The 19,712-nt window shown below is 30.1% G+C and overlaps 2 protein-coding genes across 2 annotated transcripts; both read right to left on the reverse strand.

Annotated features, from left to right (window-relative positions):
* Positions 1–1,318: 1,318 nt before the first annotated feature.
* LOC116777702 (uncharacterized) lies at positions 1,319–4,886 on the reverse strand. The gene is made up of 3 exons (XM_032671384.2): positions 3,912–4,886; positions 2,333–2,384; positions 1,319–2,242 (listed from the first exon to the last, which is right to left on the reverse strand). Exons 1-3 carry the CDS (start codon positions 4,005–4,007, stop codon positions 1,695–1,697), a joined length of 696 nt encoding a protein of 231 aa, XP_032527275.2. The 5' UTR covers positions 4,008–4,886; the 3' UTR covers positions 1,319–1,694.
* Positions 4,887–6,866: 1,980 nt separating this feature from the next.
* Positions 6,867–19,195, reverse strand: LOC116777198 (uncharacterized). Its single transcript, XM_032670601.2, has 9 exons — positions 18,912–19,195; positions 17,862–18,326; positions 14,784–15,810; positions 13,950–14,692; positions 13,638–13,874; positions 12,553–12,818; positions 12,324–12,444; positions 11,715–12,011; positions 6,867–10,450 (listed from the first exon to the last, which is right to left on the reverse strand). The coding sequence occupies exons 2-8, from the start codon at positions 18,294–18,296 to the stop codon at positions 11,715–11,717; spliced, it is 3,126 nt and encodes a 1,041-aa protein (XP_032526492.2). The 5' UTR covers positions 18,297–18,326; positions 18,912–19,195; the 3' UTR covers positions 6,867–10,450.
* Positions 19,196–19,712: the final 517 nt, after the last annotated feature.

Genomic DNA, 19,712 nt, shown 5'->3' on the forward strand with positions numbered 1-19,712 from the left:
CTTAAATTACGTACCATCATTATTAATTCCGTAGCAGACCTTAACGGGATGTTTGTACGCTATTACTGAATTGATGGCAATAAGCTCAGTGGTTATTTAAACCTATTTCAATAGAACAATAATTTAATCTACGCTAACATAATAAAAACATGCTTTCACTCAAATAGCGTGATGTCAATTCTGTTGCGAATTAGATATCTCTCACGCGTTTCTGTGGACTATATGGTAAGAAATAATATGATGTGATGAAATAAATTTAAATCATTTTAACACCAAATTAAATAAGATTTATATAACTTGAAGTAACACATTTTTATTATATTTACCTTTACCAAAATAAATTACATTAACTTACATAAAGTTCAACATTCAATTACATATGTATGTCTGGATCATTATTTAAAAAAACGAGAAGTTAATCTTACGTATACAAAAATATACGGTTCAAATTATTTAGACAAATGTCTTTATAGTTAACAGTTACAAGTGCATGTGAGATAAAATTATATTATATTTCATTATGAAGGTAGAGGTCACGCAGAGCTTTACGACGTCCGAGGAGAGGACTACAGCGAAGGATTTTAACCATCACAGTCGTAGGATTTGTTTAAACTCAATTCTGAGATTTTTATGTTAAAAATTACAGGTCTTCTGCTTTTTAATGATTTCATTCCAGTGTTATATTAAAACCTTTTATAGTTCTTAATTTTTCTGCAATTATGGTATCCAGAGTTTTTCGAAATTCATTGAAATTACAAAAACCTTAAATTCTATTTCAAGATTTTTTTACGTCCTCGTGATCTTGGCTGACGAATGTTATCAAAAGTTTAAATAATTGACATTAATTACTTTCTGGTAATCCTATATGACTTATAATTTTTTTTCGTATACAATTTATGTTACATCTAATATAAATATTGTTAAATAAATAATTTCGTACCATAACATCCAATAAAATTATGTTAAATTCCTCATATATGTACTGTGCTGAGCAAGACTGAATGACAGACTTAACATGATAAAGTGTTCTACCTGCACTATACTTAATATCATGTTATTATTTAACAATACCAAATTTAAAACTGAATGAAGTTTATTACACTCTATTGGCACATGTTAGGCAAATGCTATGAGATCACGCACACATGTAACATAGTCATTATCATTACAAAATATATATACGCCATTTTAAAACGGAGACAAATTATTCATCTTTCTTAAATGACTTAAATAAATGTGTAAAAAAATAAATTTGTTTAATTAAATAGTTTATTATAGTCAATTATTTACATTTTAAGCTTAACACGATATACCGATTATTTTTAAGGTTTCACTACATTATTAAAAAAAAAACAAATTACCTATTTCAAATATTTATGTCAGAAAAACAAAATACTAAACCTTCGACTGCAATGAATGTGATAACTGCGTAGTAAAATGTAAAGTTAATAGAGATATATTAATATAAATTCACATATACACTTACAAAGGAAATATTAATAATTATAAATTTCTAAATAAATAATATAAATCTATAGGTTTTGACAGCTATTCACTCACGCAATCGTGCAGTAAAAGAATTGACGGAAACTTCATTTTACGGACGGAAGGAAACAAATTTTAATCTATTACGTATACTATGTGCGATTGTGTTCGTGAACTTTGTAAGAGAAATATGTATGTACTACTACTGCTTATCTAGGTATAATTGTTTTAACGAGACGTTCCCACAAGCTTGGCCGTCGAGTTGTCGTGTACGTTGTCATTGGCATGCAAATCCTGAGTGGTGGACGGGCAGAGGCTGCCATAACGAATGGATAAGGATGTCTGTCTAAATGAGAGGTGGATGATCCAACTAAATTTATGGGCTGCTTTTGAATTTTCGGATGGGATTTTATAGGTGGCTTGGTCCGTGACCCTCCCAGCACAATAAGTGGAATGTGGGTCTTAGGCCTACTGGGTTTAGTAATTTTTGGTCGACTTGTTGTGGTAGAAGTCGTTTCCAGTATTTCATGAAAAACCGAATCCTCGTAGTCTTTTGATTCATCAGCTATAGGGGCGACGAACATTACTTGTCGTAGACTGTTTATGTCCTGAACTAGCTTAGCATGTTCTTTGACCATATCTTCACGGTTTAATGGAACCAAATCAATCCTTCGAGAAAATTCAGGGAGAGCTGTATAACTATATTTAGGTGAACTTGTTTGAATTAATCCTGACCATTTCTTGGATAAACGCCAACCTAAAATTATTTTTTAATATACATAAAGTTTTCATTTTATTATATAATTGTATGACATTGTACATTACAAAACATTACCATTATATTTACCTGTATCAAGAGATCTTATTTGAAGTGCTGAAGGATAGTCAAAGCAATCGTACTGAAACGGAGAAATTATAAATCAATGGCATCGCACGCAAATGTCACCTATTATTAACTAACAAGTAACGAGTTATGAGGTAATTGCAAGTAAATATGATCGGAAGATGTAAAGCTGACGGTAATATATTTCTTTAATCATAAAACAAAACATTACTGATTAATTTGTTTAAGTATCACGCACATTACTTACATGCTAAGATAATGTCACGGAAGTAATTTTTATAATAATTAGACATAAGTAAGTAGGATTCACTCGCATCGCTCTTTAATACCTAATGCGTTTAAAATACTCTATAAAAAATAAAATAAATAGATATAAAACAAAATATTGTGTCCAAAAAATTAATAAATGTTTTGTTTCATATATGTAAATTATAATTTTAGAAGTATTTATTTCATTAAAATAAATGATATATTTTCTTGATCCGTAAACGAAGTCATTGATTTGGAAATAAAATACAATAATTATTGGAAATTTATTACGAAACATTACCTACGTATATTAAGTATGAAATTTAAATATGAAAAAAATCTGCAAAATCTAATGGTAGCTTACAATGATTCTTTAAAAACCATTAATTAACCTTAAATTTATAGAAATTATGTAATCTTTTTGTTTAAATCTAGATTTTATTTTTCATTAACTAATTTTAAATAATTTGAATGAAAAAATCGATTCATTACCAAAATAAAAAAAAAAAACTATTTATGAACAACAAGATAATTCTATTCATTAACAAGACATCAGTTAAGTAAAATTCTATATATATTTCTTTCGTGTCAACTGTCATGTTACAAATAGATGGTACTTTCTGTTTGTAGAGAAAAAAACAGATAAAAGGCCTTACGGCTTTCAGTCGTACACGCTTAGTTTGAACTAATTATAAAACAATAAGAAAATGCTGAATAATTTCTAACTATTAGTCATTATAAATTCAATGAAAATATTTAGACACGAATCAAGACACGACAAAAAAAAATAAGACAGGTCACAATTTCGAGAAAGATTCTTGGTTAATTTTACGAACAAAAATCCAAAAACCCCATTTCAACGGTAATATTTTTTCATATCAAAACATCATGTAATTGCGGTTCCTTTAAGTAGAACAGCTAAAAAAACAGAGAAATGTTTTATTTTCAGTTTAAAATATATATTGAGTACTGAGTATAGCTTATAGTTTTAAAATTTTCATTAGCGACAGTCAAATACATTAACAACACTAACGTTTAATTATTATAGTTATTTTTCTAAAAGTAAATTTCCTTATATATCTGGCTTATATTATTATATGCCTCCATCATAATAATTAATAAAACAAAACAGAACAATTTGTGTAAAATTGGTTAAAAGTTTTTTTTTTTTTAAATAACTTGATGTATTTTTAGACACTCCATACGCTATAAAATACGTGTTCTAAGGAGATCAATTATATGGGGACAGATACATTAGTGGTGACCTTAGATGAAAACTTACACTTAAACTTCAAACTAAGAGCTCTTTAATCAAAATCTATTTGAAGTATACCTGAGGACGTGTATATCTCGAGTTCAGAAGCCGAACGTCCAACGTGGTACCCCCTACCACTAAAGTTGCTTGCCACACCACCAACCAAAGCCACATGTTTACTACGACTGACACTGCTGCCTCTTCCTACCACCGAATACCACCAACAGTTCACCACCCTCCCTCAACTGTGTATATGGAATAGGAATGTCAGTTCGACATACATTCTACAATTCCACCTTATAATGTTTTTTTCATATTGTTTTATTAAAAGTGAAAGCAATTTCAAACATGCATCGTCCGAATAGTCTTTGTATAATAATTATTATAATAAAATTTACAAGCTGTTGAATTCTGGCGTCAAAATAAAATGAATTACAGTACAGTTAATATTAATAATTGAATAACTGACAAATACGAGGGAAAGAAAACGGCAGCTTTTGATAGTGCGAAACGTCGTTTTTTCCAGAAATGTTTGGGTCTAGTAAAAGCGGATTCCTATTAATATCGAAATAATTTCAACAAGAGTTCTAATAAATTTTTAGTGATACGTAAAGATAAATAACAATTTCGTGTTACAAATACAAAAGTACATTCAAAATTTAAATTCAAATTGGTACGGATATATTAATAGGTGAAGATAATTAAGAGCAGTTGTTAAGTTGTAACTGAAAGCTAGCAAGTTTCTATTTCCATACCCTGTAGGGCATCCAGTCCCTAAGAAAATAACGCGTTTCTAAGACATCTTCTGGACAACGAAAGTTATCACTACTACGTTCATGTTCCACTGATTTATTTAAATACCAGCTTTTGCCCGCGACTTCGTCCGCATTTCTGTCGTTTTTTGTAAAAAAGTAGCATATGTCCTTCCTCAAGGCTCAGTGGTTTTGATGTAACAGACAGATTAACTTTCGATTTTAGTAGGGCAATATAATATATCAATCCACAATTCTGTAAAAAAAAATTAAGGAACCGTAGAATATTATTATTAATAGCTATGCGTGTAACTCCTAGTTTGTTATTAAGTTAATGTATTGCTAATATTGTTTAGATCACTTTCACATGAAACTCAAATACCTATGGAACGAAAATACTGCAGCGCAAAGCTTCCGGGTAAACTATGTTGAAAGTTGACCCGTCCGTCACGTGAATATAAAGATTTCTAGAACTGATAACCCGGGAAAGATCGACGAATGACCATGCGAGAAATAACTGACACCGAGATCTACTCCAACAACACGAAGTCTGCCCTTGAGCGTTTTTAATTGTCATTGCATAACACACCGATACTGGGAATTGTGTTCTTTTAAATTGGAATGGAAAATTATTTGGTGTTATGGGAATAATTTTATAGGTGGTAGAGCCTAGCTGTAGTCATGTAACTACAGATCGAACATGGGCTGACTCGACCGGGGAAGTTCCACCCTCTCACAGAAGATCGGCGTGAAGTAGCCTTTAATGGTGGCGCTTCGTCGGATGACTGAGAGCCGGTTGCCCTTTCTCTATTCGCACGTTTACCTGACATTCCCTTATTCCAAACCTTCTCTATTCCTAAAAAACCAAGGTTGGCAACGCACTCGCAACAGAGATGTCCATGGACAACGGTAGCTACTGACCACTAAGTAGGCCGTCTACTCGTCTGCCACCTTAAACAAAAAATAATAATAATAAAGACGGTTTCTCCTGCACCGCAACCTGTTAAAATTTGAGCCTCGATTACATTTTGTTGCAACTGGGTTACTTTTAGCTAAGTTCCATTGCAAAGTTGTTGTGTTCTTAAATTTCGGAACAGAATAATCGGAATGCAATTTTTTTTTTTTAAATTTCATGAGAAGGGAGTCCGGGCACATTTAAAGAATTTAAAGAGAAAGAAGAAAGAAAGAAAGATAAGTAGTGGCTTCTTGTTACATCGACCATTCTATTTATTGAACTATTTTATAAAACAACAACAAAAGATTAGCGTATTTTACGTATAAGTTTAGTGTCTCTATACCGATTTTTGTTTCTTTTTATTGAATAGGTAATGTTATTTTTTTTATTAGGGATGAGTGAGAGTATTATAAACGTAAGATTAAACAAATATAATCAAAAGCTCCGAACTGCTAAGCTATCGGGAGTTACAGGTGATATTGTGAGTCAACCATAAAAGATAGACATATGTTGTTGTAGGATATTTTTATATAATTTTATGTAGAATATTTCGGTCATACATGATTTCTACGTAGCTTTAACCATTAATTCTGCACACGTTACGCAAGTTTAAAAAATTAAGTATTTCTCCCGTTTTCCCAACATTTCCCTTCAATGCATAGCTTCTGTTGATTGAAGCGTGATGAAAAGTATATTATAACCTTCCCAGGAGTATAAAGAACAATTGTACCAAGTTCCGTTAAAATCCGTCGAGTAGTTTCTGTTTCTATAAAAAACATACAAACTGACAAAAAGATTCCATTTTTGGCATCACTATCTATAACTAATCACCCCCTGATAGTTATTTTGAAAATATATTTCCTGTACAGAATTGACCTCCCTACAGATTTATTATAGGTATAGATTTTTCTATGTATATTCATTTAAAAGTAAACAAATTCATGGTAGACCATACATTTAATATTTTAAGCTCAACTAAAAATTATTGTACAACTCTCAAGACATAAACCTTTTATATATCCCTTATGGAGATGTTCAAAACAAGACATATATATACATATATATAGGATTAACATCTAATATTTTATATTCGAGTCTTGCCCTAAAGGGCAATATATTAATAACATATTCAATATTTTACTATTGTTTTAGTATAACGTCAGTACCACCAAAAACTTGTAAAAATTAAGAAGCGAGAAACGTCGTGTCACAAATTTTTTTTTATAATCAAAACTGCTGAATAATTTTTTTCTAAATCATAAGGTAACTGTTTAATATAAATTTCTATACAAAGTAGCATCTAAACGTAATATATTATTAAAACACTTGTCGTGGTAAGGTATCTTTATTACAAATATTTAAACGATACCAAATATTTACAATATAACAAAATGTTACAAAACTTTATTACGGCGCACTTCATATTTCTTAACAAACGACTTCCACAGCGCCATTCCATCATTCTTACATTAATAAAAGAAAAAAAAACATCTTTAGACTTTAAACTAAATGAAAACAATCTAAATTTAAATAATAAATATAAACCATCCTCCTTAGACAACAGAAAATTTTGTAGGAATGCCTCAATCTAATTCAGTTAGGGTGGTATTATAGCCTACTAGTATCGACTCTTAAATTAGGCACAGGCTAGACGGGCCAATTGGCAATACTGATTCCACACATTCGTATCAAACAAATGTCTGAAATATAATGAATGAAACATTCTATTATCTAGATCAAGAAATAACATTGGCTGCAGATATAATTATGAAATGTCAGCTGAATAAAAAAATACATGAACATAAATATTATACAACATATCCGAATTCAGTTTCATTACCAAATATAAATCATATCGTCAAATCCTACTTTAAACACTAAGAGATGACAGTGGTAGAACATTTTACTTATTCCATACTAAATTAAGACAAAACTTAATTTGTCGAGGCATTTTCCATAGAAATGAAACATGGAAATGTAAAAAAATATATACAACCAATCAATCGCAGTACTGGATACAAGAGTCTTAAGAATATAATCAAAAACATTAATACATTTCAGATACCTACAGAATAGATATATCTAAATAAAAATGAAACCAAACAATTAGAAAAAATATTATATCTGATTATTTGACATAATATTTTCATAGACGAAAAATATAATTACAGCTATTCTTATTAATTAATAAGAATAAATATATTATACCCTTCTATGTCAGTACACAGCCTATGTATAAACAAGCATAGTGTTAAAATATATTTGTACCTGAGGCAGTAACAACACAGTTTTTAATTGAATTAAGCAACTCAAATATACTACATCATTCCAAATGTATTTTCTAAACGTTGCTGGTAGGTAATGTTATATAGGATTTACCATAAAAATAATTCACATACAATCTAGTAATTCTGTGTCAACCTGCCAATAAGCTGGGGGTAAATAAAATATACCAGCATAAAGTCATTCCTATAGTTACCGTGCAAAAAATGTTGTTTAAGGCTTCCAAGCATAATTTCCAACATCACACATTTAACTATTGTATCAAATACGTTAACCAAATTATATTAAAGACTTATTGAGAATTCGCTCATAAATGTTGACAAAGATCAAAGTATTCATACATTACTTTAATATTAATCATAATTTACTGTCCGCTTTTGTATTTAAGTGTTAAAATTTTTTTGGTACCTGGACTTCGTTGTTGTTTATTAATAAAAAAATATTACAATAAGTTAATATGGTTGAAATGGCGTACTATGAGCACAAAGACCTAAATTTACTTGAAATCTATCATCATCAGATTAAGATTAAATTTGTCTAAAATTAAGATTAAACCACTGTTTAATTTTGAACACCGATAACATACTTCCATATATTTTTAGATAATCTTTTGGTAGGATTGGTCTTCACGCTTATACTATAACCGCTTTAACGAAATAACAGATTTCATACTAGACAGATATGAGAAAGCATGCAATTCTCTTTGTGATGATACAATAATATTTTATCATTATTTATATAATGATGAAATACTTTCACACTTAGAGTATGTATACATATAGTCAATTGTCAAATTAGTATTATCATAATGCAGGTATATTTATACTAGGTATTTTTTTAGGAGCTTGTTATTTTGCTTCACATGGAAAACAGAATGAAAATCTCAATATGGAACAGATTATTTTTTACTTGTAAAAAAGTGGAAAATACAGATTAAGAAATACATTTCTAATTAACAATTACCACAGGCTAGATAAAATTTTTATATTAAAATATTGTAATTCGGCCTGAATTAAGACCATGTTTAATAGTCATGTCAAGTACAGATTAAGTAAAAAATTATATATGTAACAATATTATCTGGATATTCTCTATATTATATACACACTCTAAGTATTAAAAAGTCTCAACAAATATTTTATAACATTTATCCCCCTTTCCTACAATATCTAGTTCAGATAAATCCTCAAAATCATGCAATGAAATCAAATTTAAAATATATTTAAATCTTCAGAATTTGTTAGAGTACTCAAATAATATTTAAAAAAAATTAAGTGTTGTGTTGCCATAAAAATTATGATAACAGATCGTTTCTCATTTCGTTACAATTATTATCTAAAAAAATTCACATACATGTGTTTTTAATGTAATGCAATTTTTTTACTTTTAAACATTTCGTGCAATTTTCATGCAATTGCAATAAGTCGAACATATACTAAGAAACTTTCGATTCGATCGATTTTTATGATAAAAGTTCAAACAATTTAATGGTAGCCAGCATTAAGCATTTTAACATCGATAATTACTTAAAGGAAAAACTTACATTTTCTTTATAATTAATTTCAATCAATTCAATTAATTTTACTAGGAATACATCCTACTTTCACTTAATCATTGAGGTAAAAATTGTGAAGAAAGTCTGTAAACTTTCCAACTAACATAATTAATAAAGTAAAATTTTTAAGCTAATTGTAATCTCTTTATACATCATTCTAGATAAACTTCGCAATCCGCTAACACTTTGTCTATTACAAAAATATATTTCGTTTTGTTAAAAAATTATTTGTTTTACATCATACAATCATTGATATCAAATAACTTTAGTCCGATATTACCAATCAGTATACTTAATCCAAGTTTCAATCTTCACACTATGTGTAGTTTACCCGAATGTTTACCTGTTTGTCATTCAATAACCGACATTAATACTATAATGTGTGATGATTTATTAATGCAAAACTGGTGTCCTGTATATAGCATTACGATGTCGACTTGGACTTATCATTCTGATTTAAAACTCTCAATTTGTTTATTTTCGCTTTAATTTAATTCAATATACGCGTAATTTCCTATCATCAAACAATGTATCAAAGAGACTACAACTAGATGATAACATATGTAAAGTGAAACACTGCCATAAATATTGTTCAATTTATAGTACATTTTTACATTAATTTTATTTGCTCAGTATATCACCGGCTTGAAGCCGAGGCAGTGGCATGGTGCTGTTGACTCGTCAGTATATTTATTATAGTTTTGTGATAGAAGCCTTATTCTACTGGATTTTCATACGGCAAATTTCAATGGTTGATGCTCCAATATCAGTCTATACAATATTCACATATCACTTTGTTTGCAGTGGTTCTGTCAAAAGCGGTCATTGGTAAAAAAAAACAATCTTATAACGCGAAGCAGCAGATTAATAATAATCTACACTTATTATATCTAACATTTTAACCCATCTACTTTAAAGTAGTGTGATTTTATTTTCTCTTCAATAAAGATCTATATTTTGAGGGTACACTATCATATTGGAATGTGTACTGATAGTACACTAGTGATGTTATCTCCAATGTTATGAAGTGACAAGGCATCGGCAAGCTCTCGGCGTTTCAATATTGTGATCCCTGAAACAATCGTTTTAGTTCTTTTACTAAAAATGAAAAAGCGTTGTTTATTCGATATTAATAGCCAGGTGACACCGTCAAGTATTTTCAATAGATTGTGTGATATTTTAATTGCGCTTTGTTTTTCGCTAACTTTTGCGGATACAAGGCAAATTTTTTAACATGTGTATGTATTAGGACCATAAGGATTGTTAATAAAAACACTTTGAATAACTTAAATAATGCGAAGCTTTTAAATATAAATAAATATCTAAGACTTTCGCAGGTATTCATTTAAATAAAACTAATATTTTCGGATGTACCACGCGTTTTTTTTTTATTATATAAACTACATGCCGACGTTTCGGTTACTTTGCAGCAACCTTTATCACGGGGAGACGAGGTAAAAACTACATCCTAAAATATTAGTTTTAATTTCTATAAATAAAATAATTTTAAGAAAAATTAATCTTAATTATTTATTACTGACAATTTAAAAGAGTAAATGTTCCAATGAAAATAATAGAGCGCAAGGATTCTATCGAGCAGTCAATTAATATTACAAGTTTAAATTGAGCAATATTTGGCAAATAAATATAAAAATTTCGCAATAAGCAATAGCAATTGACTATTTTCAGGAATATATAAATAATTTTAATTAATTAGGCATTTTTACACTATGTATACAAAGCTAAGCATTTTCACATTTAATTAATAAAGCTGTCTAATGTAATGAATACATGTTTTCGCCTCAAAAGTTTCTAGATTTCACTTGTATTGTTAAAATATATTTAATAAATTTAATTAAGTAATAAAACAGTTATACTTGTAGTTTTTGAGATACTTTAATTTTCGCAATATTATTCATTTTTAATTTGAAAACCACTGAATTAAAAAATACAATAAATATACATATACTTTAATACAGAACTATTTTTAAAACATGAGTATTTTCTATTATATGTATAAATTACAATTTATTATATAGAATTTTATCAAGAAAATCGCAAGCTTCTAAGAAGTTCATACTTAAAATGATAAATGTGTTATGATATTGCCATTCGCCTTATAAAAACTATTATCAACAGATAAACTAAACCAATTGCATTGCGTTTTTAAACTTAAATTAATTTTTTTTCTAAATACATACTTTATATATATATAAGAACTACTTTGACATCACATATTCAGAAATTTTATCTTTAAACATATATATCTTATTAGTCAAACCATAGGCTTAGCAGTTCCTACCGTACGAAAATCAAATAATTTGAATAATATTTACCTATTTCTCTTTACTCGGTGGTGTTATAGGTTTAACTGGTTGCGGTATGATTGTGATTTCGTCGTTAATCTTCAATGGTTTTAACAGTGACTGTCCAGCCTTCGTCGACGGCGCTGGCTTCCCTTTGTCCATAACACGTTTAGCTACAACGCTATGTGCGGAATACACGTGGTTCTCAAACTGCTTATACATTCCGAATGTTGCTGTACAAACGGTGCATTTGTATGATAGGTGGGCCGGCTTCAACGTTAAGTGGTGATCTCTTGCCACGTGGTTTAGAAGCTTCCATTGGTACACCTGGAAAAATATTCATAGTTCCTAAGTTAATTTATAGAAAACGTCACTTTGTTCATAAAGTAACAAACCAATTTTAAACCTATGAAATTTTACTGAAATTTCTTTTGTATTCATTTACAATAGCTCAAAAATGAATGACAGAATAAGAGCAAAACGTCTAGACATTTCATTATGGAGTACTGAAACATAGTTTGATGAGCTTGATTAAGCCACAAAAAGTAATTTCGTTTCTAAATTATATTTATAGTATCTGATTGTTGTTGCATTGACAAATTTATTGAATTTATGAAAAATATAGTCGAAATATCATACCCTGCCACAAACGGGACACCGGCCAGCATCTTTGCCTTTATTTGCTGCTTCCTGCATGGAGCTTGTAACAAGGCCATGAGATCCTAACAGATGTCGCTCCAGGCCCTGGTCTGTGAAAAATCTGAAAAAAGAAACAGGATTTATGAGAAGTTGGAAATAGAAATAATGCAAATATATGTATAGATAAAAATATAACACTTCATTATACTACACCTCACTTCATACATACCTAAATTGACACTTTTGACAATTGAGAGGGGGCCGATTGTATATCATTTTAGGATGGATTTTCACTTTGTGTATCCATTGCATATGGTTCCTCAACTGCTCCAAATCTTTAATATAACCATCACATATTTCACAGATCACACATGTGTTCTTATTCTGTTGTGATGGCTGTGGCTGTTGTTGTGGCTGAGGCTGCCGTGGCAGTGGAGTGATAGATATGGATGGTTGATGGAGAGATTTGGATAAAGACAAGTTCTTTCCATTATTCTAAAATTAAAAATTAAATTATTTTTTTTAAATATTAATACGTAAATTTACAACTTAAACCTGTAATCTTTAGAAACCCATATATTTCTCTAAGCTCTGGAATGCCAAAAGTGAAATTTAAATATCAAAATTCTACAGATTATTTAAAATGTATATTTTAAACAGTATGAAGATGATAAAAATAAACAAAACATTTTTTCATTTTTAGTTAATTTGGTCTAACAAATAAAAATTATAAGTATAAATTTTAATAGAAAGAGAAACTTCTCAGCATTCCATGGATTCACCATGTAGATGGTACTGGGTCCATCGCTTTTGCAGGTTAAAGGGCCCCTAACTCTCTCTATCTAACCAAATTTGAAACGAACCTACTAAGGCTGCCTTCGAAGTACATTCTAAGAATGAATTTATGCAAGTTCTGGACAGACCTAAGTCTTTTAGTAGGTTACTTACTTCTCACTCTCAAATACAAATACAATAAAGTACAAATTTATAATATAAGAATAGATACTAAGAGAAATAATCCAAAGAATATCTGAAATATCTTTCACATAGTGGATTAAGTATAATTCCATATATATAAAATTTATATATCAACATCAAAATATAGGCTATTTGGTAACATTTTATACATTAGTCAATAGGGATTAATAATAAATTACACTAAAATTCTTTTAACTTTCAATATTCTATTATTGAAAATATGGTACCGTGAATTTAAAATTGCAAGCAACAAATGAAAGTTATTTTGAAGCTAGTACCTTGTATAAATAAATTGACTCCTTTCCAAATAAAATAATGCGACAAATGTATACTTACTGGAAAATTGGCACCAGATGCGCTTGCATGCCTGACCATTATTCCGCTGCGAAGTATCGGAATACCCTGAACAGGAGTAGATCTAGGCGGAATGGACATAGGAGTTCGACCTCGAGGACGATAGCCAGATGACGTCATAACGTTACCTATAGGTGGCCTGCCTATATTATTACCCACTTGCCCTCGGTGAAAAGAACTTGTATATGAACCCATCATAGGATTACGAGCTCGTCCAATCTGAAAGTATTAATAAATATTTTTTTATAATCGAATGTTTTTAATTTCATTAAATATACAGTTAGAAAGTTATACCTTTGGTATTTTTGCTGGAGGTTCCCATTCAATGGGTGGAGACAAATTAAATTCTGGTTTAAACTTTTTAGTACATGATATTATGTGGCGAGCGAGCTTTCCTTTTCCGTTATCTTCAAAAGGACAGTTAGCACACTGATGATTTGAGGGTGCTCTTTCCAACTTCCCTCTGGTATTATGCTCAGCTTCCAAATGGTACAGTATATCATGAGGACTTCTACTTTCATAAGAGCAAAAGTTGCACTTATAAACACTATTCTTCATATGTGGCGTTTCCAAATGATGAGCCATGACCAGCAGTGACTCGGATTTGAAACTACAAAATTCACACTTATGTTGTTTAAACCTGTATGGTGCATTGTTTTCTTTACTGAATTCTAGATTCTTAGTAAGTGACACTATTGATGACTCTGTAATTTTTGTACTATGTCCAGCTTTCTTTTCTCTGTAAAGCTTTCTGTTCTGTTGCTTAAGTAAATCATTTTGCACAAACTCCTGAACAAGATTGAGGCCGATATTCATGAAAAATTTACCAAGGGAAAGATCAAAATAATTATCTGATTTTCCAGTGACAACTTTCTCAACAGTCAATCCTGTGACATCTTTTATATCATCAATAACATCGGCCTTGTCTTTAATGACGACGGTTTTATCTTCTTCGTCAGATCCAATTTCTTCCTCAGTATCTGTAGAAGATTCACCATCCCAGGAAGCATCATCATCATTGCCGATCCGACGCCTGTCTGCAAAGTTCCATAAATTAAATTTGTTGCCTTATACATGAATTTTAGAAAACAAAAAACAAAATACAAAGACTTTTAATATTCTACACACCTCTTTTATCTTCATTTTTCTTTTTACTTTTTTCTTCAACTACATTCTCCTTCTTGCCAACATCTTCGTGTTCTTCTTCTGATTCCTCTAATTCATCACTTTCCGTCTTTTCTTGTTTCACTTTATCCTTTGCTGTCTCTTCCTTTTCTTTATCCTTCAGCTCTTTTTCTTCTTTGGCTCTTTGCTCTTTTAAATCGTTACCTAAATTATTTACAAATTCTCTAAAAGGTTTTATAGAAGGTTTCTCATATACATAAGGTACTATGAAAGAAGGTGCTTCAACAACGAACATATCATCTGTGAGAGAAGGTAGTATCAACGGCTGTGAGCTGGAGTTACTTTGACTCGACAAGTTATTATTCTTGCTGCTAACAGGAGTGACCGTGGTACCGCGGGCTACAATACTTTGATATAAGCTTTGAGCGGCTAAAGAAGAACTAATAGACGACATGTTATTCCTTTTTACTGAATGCCCTTTTCCAGTGGAATTTGTATCAATGATAACTACCGTAGGTTCTTTCTTTTGTATACCTGATTTCATTTGTTTAGAAACCATCTCGACCAAAGCTTTAGTGTCATTGATAAATATAGGTTTTGTTTTCCGCTTATAACAATCATCGAGAACGAGGTCCTCTAAATCGGATTCCCGATCACCGTTTCCTATTTCATCATCGTACCTTTTTCTTTTGATAGTCCTGCTACTTCTTCTTAACTGAGTCACTTTGTTGTCCACAACTGGTTTTTGTGCCTCTGCTATTACACAATCTTCATTATCACTAGGAATTTCATGAACCTCAGAGCTTGAGCAGTCGTTTAAACTTCCATTAAGTGTTTCAGACCTATCATTTTGTGATAAGACTACATCACTATTTTGTAATCTAAGCTCACTCTCTTGGGAGGAATCATCTTGCACTTCTGTTTCTGATTCTGAATTGATGCTGACGGTTTCCTCTGCTCTTGGTTCTAATGAAGTTTCCGAAGAATCATCTTCTGATGATTCATTCTCCGATTCAACCTCGTCGGATATCTAAAATATAAAATTAAAAATATATTAATAAAACAAATATACAGCTTTATCTGAAATTGAAGTCTAGACCGACAAAATCTAAACTTATTTAAAACTTCAAAAGAAACCTGTAGAGTTACGCCTATTTTAATCGTCGATCAGTAACAGAACTTCAAATGTTCAATTATTATCTTCTATAAACATAACGTACAGAAAACTGAAGAATAATTGACTGAATATAATGTTATTAGAATTTTCATATTAAAAAAAAATCTTTTAAAGAATACTTACATGAAAAGTAAATAGAATTAGTAAAACGAACAACGAAACCAGATTAAGACAACATACGAATAAAAAGGTTTTATGTGACGTTTTAAGAAAAACGAAATATATGTACATAATAAACACCTCGGAGAATGACCCGATAGAAATCAATAACTTACAACTGTAAAAAAAGCTACAGATTTAAAAAGGATGACTACAAAATAACGTTGAATAGTAAGAAGTGTCTGCGTTATACTATCTTTAATTTTAGGGAATTTTATTTTTTCAATAAATAATAATATTTTTATACACTTCCTTCTAGCGACCTAATTTTTGCAAGTACCCTGATATGGACACCAAATGATTTAAATTTCAAAAATCTTGTTTAGAAAATTTTTATTCTAATCCCATCACGAAACTTTTAAAGCAAGCGTTATTCAGACGTAGCTGGGACACCGCATTGAAATTATTCCGTTAGAAAACGTCATATAAAATTTTATTAAAAACGGGCGTAGTAAGTTCTATGTCATTGTTTTTAAAGAGAAGGTTCTTTTATCGAAATCAAACCTGTACAGTTCTAAATTCAAATTTGAATATAACAAAACCACGTATTTAAATCATTTTGAGGTTTTAAACTAATAATAGTCGATGACTGACGCATAACTTTGGATCATGGTAGCATACGTTATTACAATATGCATGGAGAATTTATGGTTAAAAAGTTTATTTATCGAAAACTAAATTTTTTGGTAAAATTCTCTTGTTAATATACTCTTGAATTTTGGTCCTCGATGTAATACAAAAAAACTTAACTAAGGACTGTTTTTCGGAGGTTAACAATTAGAATAAAGTAAAATTAATAAAATTACAAGTTTATATCGTGATCCTACAAGATGCCGAAGGATTTAATTAAAAGTTTTTCAAAATAATTTTTATTTAATATAAAACAGCAAAGTGAAAATTTGTATGACATCATTGTAACCAGACAGAGCGAGACGTAGAAAATTTTATCTTTCTCTCGTCTCGCCTCCCGATCTATGAACCGAACTATTTATCGTACTCTAATTTTACCTCTGTAATATAATGTTATAATATTAATAATAATAATAATTCTCGGGTAAAAAAATCATATTATACCGCATTATGGAAATGTCATATTTTAAAGAAAAATATATATAAAAAAGAATTTTTTCATTGTTAAATGGATTTTAATACTATATATATATTAATAATATTTTTTAATGAAAAATCATTGACCTAGATAAATTGATTACATCTAGCTCATCCAGGAATGTACATAGAAAATGAATAAAAACAAATTTATGATTAAATAAGTCTATTTGAGACTTCTTCATCATTTGCTCACCATCTTTAGATTCAACTAATGGTATTTTCACTAGAACCATAGGTATTAAGGTAATGTTGTTTGAAACATCTTGTAGGTGTAGATGATAATGGTAGTCCACTTTCATAATTATGTTTAAAAGCACAATTTGTAATGTTTGAGAAAAGTACTCCAATAAAAGGCAGACATATATTGTTTTATAGGGTAAGTTGACACACTATAATTGTACTCAGCAAAAATTTATATTTTTTGGGAAAGAATTGTTTATCTTATTATTTTGTTAAATTAACAATTTATGTCAGCTAATTAAACAAATATGTTTTCCTAATATGTCATATGTTGTAAACAGAGTGTATGTATGCATATATATATATTATATTGTAAGTTAAAACAGTCATTACTTATACCATTTCTTAATATTTTATAGAAAGTATGAATTTAAGTTAAGGATATTGAAACTCACCCCATTATTAGAATGAATTCTATGTTCTTTACTGTTATCTATTTCTAGTAACGAGCCCATTGGCTCCTCTAGTGGACATTCAGAGTTCAGTTGAATATTTAAAGAATCAGTATGTGATTCATTGCGATCACTACAATGTTTTTCTAGGGTATTGTTACAGACATCTTCATGTTGCTGCACATCCGTTTCTATAAGGCATTTGTCTGGTTCATGGTCCGCTATACTGTAACTATTTGTATCTTCTGCTAATACTATATCATTATTCTCTAAGCCATCAGTATTGTTGGCAGCATGATCATAAGGTTCTAATTGACTACTTTCGCAATGTTTTGTTTCCAGACTGGTTTCTTCGTTGTCATCCACAATATGTTCCGGGGAATCTTTTTGAGATAACTCCTTGAGGTCCTCCATAGTACCATTCACTCCCCCATTCATGTTGACCAAACTACATTCCTTGTGTCAAACCTGTCAAAATAGACACAAACATTCATTGAGGTTATATTTTCAATATTATGATGGTCATGAATTTATACCAAATGACTGAGCGTCACATTTTTTTATAGTTAAGACCGCAACCTCCCGCCGTCCCCTCACCCCTGGCAAGGCGCTAGCAATCAAAATGGCGGTTTCACTGATACAACTTTGTAGAGCTACGTGTACACGTCTTTGCATACGACTTCAAAGGTCACTTCATCATCATAATTGGTGTTCGCAGAAAATGGAACACAACCACATTAACATAATACTTGTAATGTTAACATAACAAAAACACAACCAAGGTTACAAAACTTTCGCTCCAAAAACTACGAACTTACGTTAACCTAATTAATTGATAACTTGGTAAAAAGATGTCCCAAACATAATATTATTTTTAAAAACTCACATATATGTTATTAAAAACTTTTTTGCAACAATCGTATTAAAATCTTAGATTTTTATATGTTAGCAAAAGTAAACAATTGATGCCGGTATCAAGATTATGATCATAATAAATTATAAAATAACAATAAAAGGATTTGTTTAATATAGCATAATAGTAAGAAAACCAACCTGGTACAATTTACGGCGTTCCGTGGCTGACACTTCTGGTAGTCGTTCGACGTTCACTAGTAACTTGGGTTATTTCAATGGTATAAACCCAGGGCTATTTTCTTTTATGAAATACCGTTGTCGATGTTTCACTATAAACTTTATATTAGCATAATGTCGAGAAATTAAATTATAAAATTTCACAGGTAACAACATATACTTCTATTTTATTTAATGTCTTTAAAAAATTACAAATCAGGGACTGAGCGACATGATCCCCTGACACAGCTCAAACGCAATATGGCGGCCACCAGCAATGAGTAAGTCAGTCACGTGACTTAAAGTCAAAATAAAAAAACTAATTTTTGTGGCATATAAAAATACTCATATTGATATTATTATTAACATACTGAAGTGTGTTTTACAGGAAACACAAAACATTATGAAAAGAAATTGAAAAATAACCAGCGTTTTTAGAATTTTAATAAAAATCTTATTACTTAAAATATAATTAAATCTTCATTTGATCTCCTTTCTTTTCTTTCTATTATTTAAACTAGTTTGTTTTCAAAAGGTTTATGATATAACTAAATATAATTCGAATAATTAGTTATATCTGATGCTAATTACAATTAGGTATAATTTACCTTACCCACAGATATATGTTTTAAAAATAATAGCTGTAGCTTCAAACTTTTATGAGATGATCTGAAATCAAATGCTTTTAATTAATAAAATCTAGGGCATAGGCTTTACGTTTGAGTATTATTAGAATATTAAAACATAACTATAAAACCCTCAACCACCCGAAACTATCTCTTT

Source organism: Danaus plexippus, chromosome Z (assembly GCF_018135715.1).
Source record: "Danaus plexippus chromosome Z, MEX_DaPlex, whole genome shotgun sequence".
Classification (NCBI taxonomy): Eukaryota; Metazoa; Arthropoda; class Insecta; order Lepidoptera; family Nymphalidae; genus Danaus; species Danaus plexippus.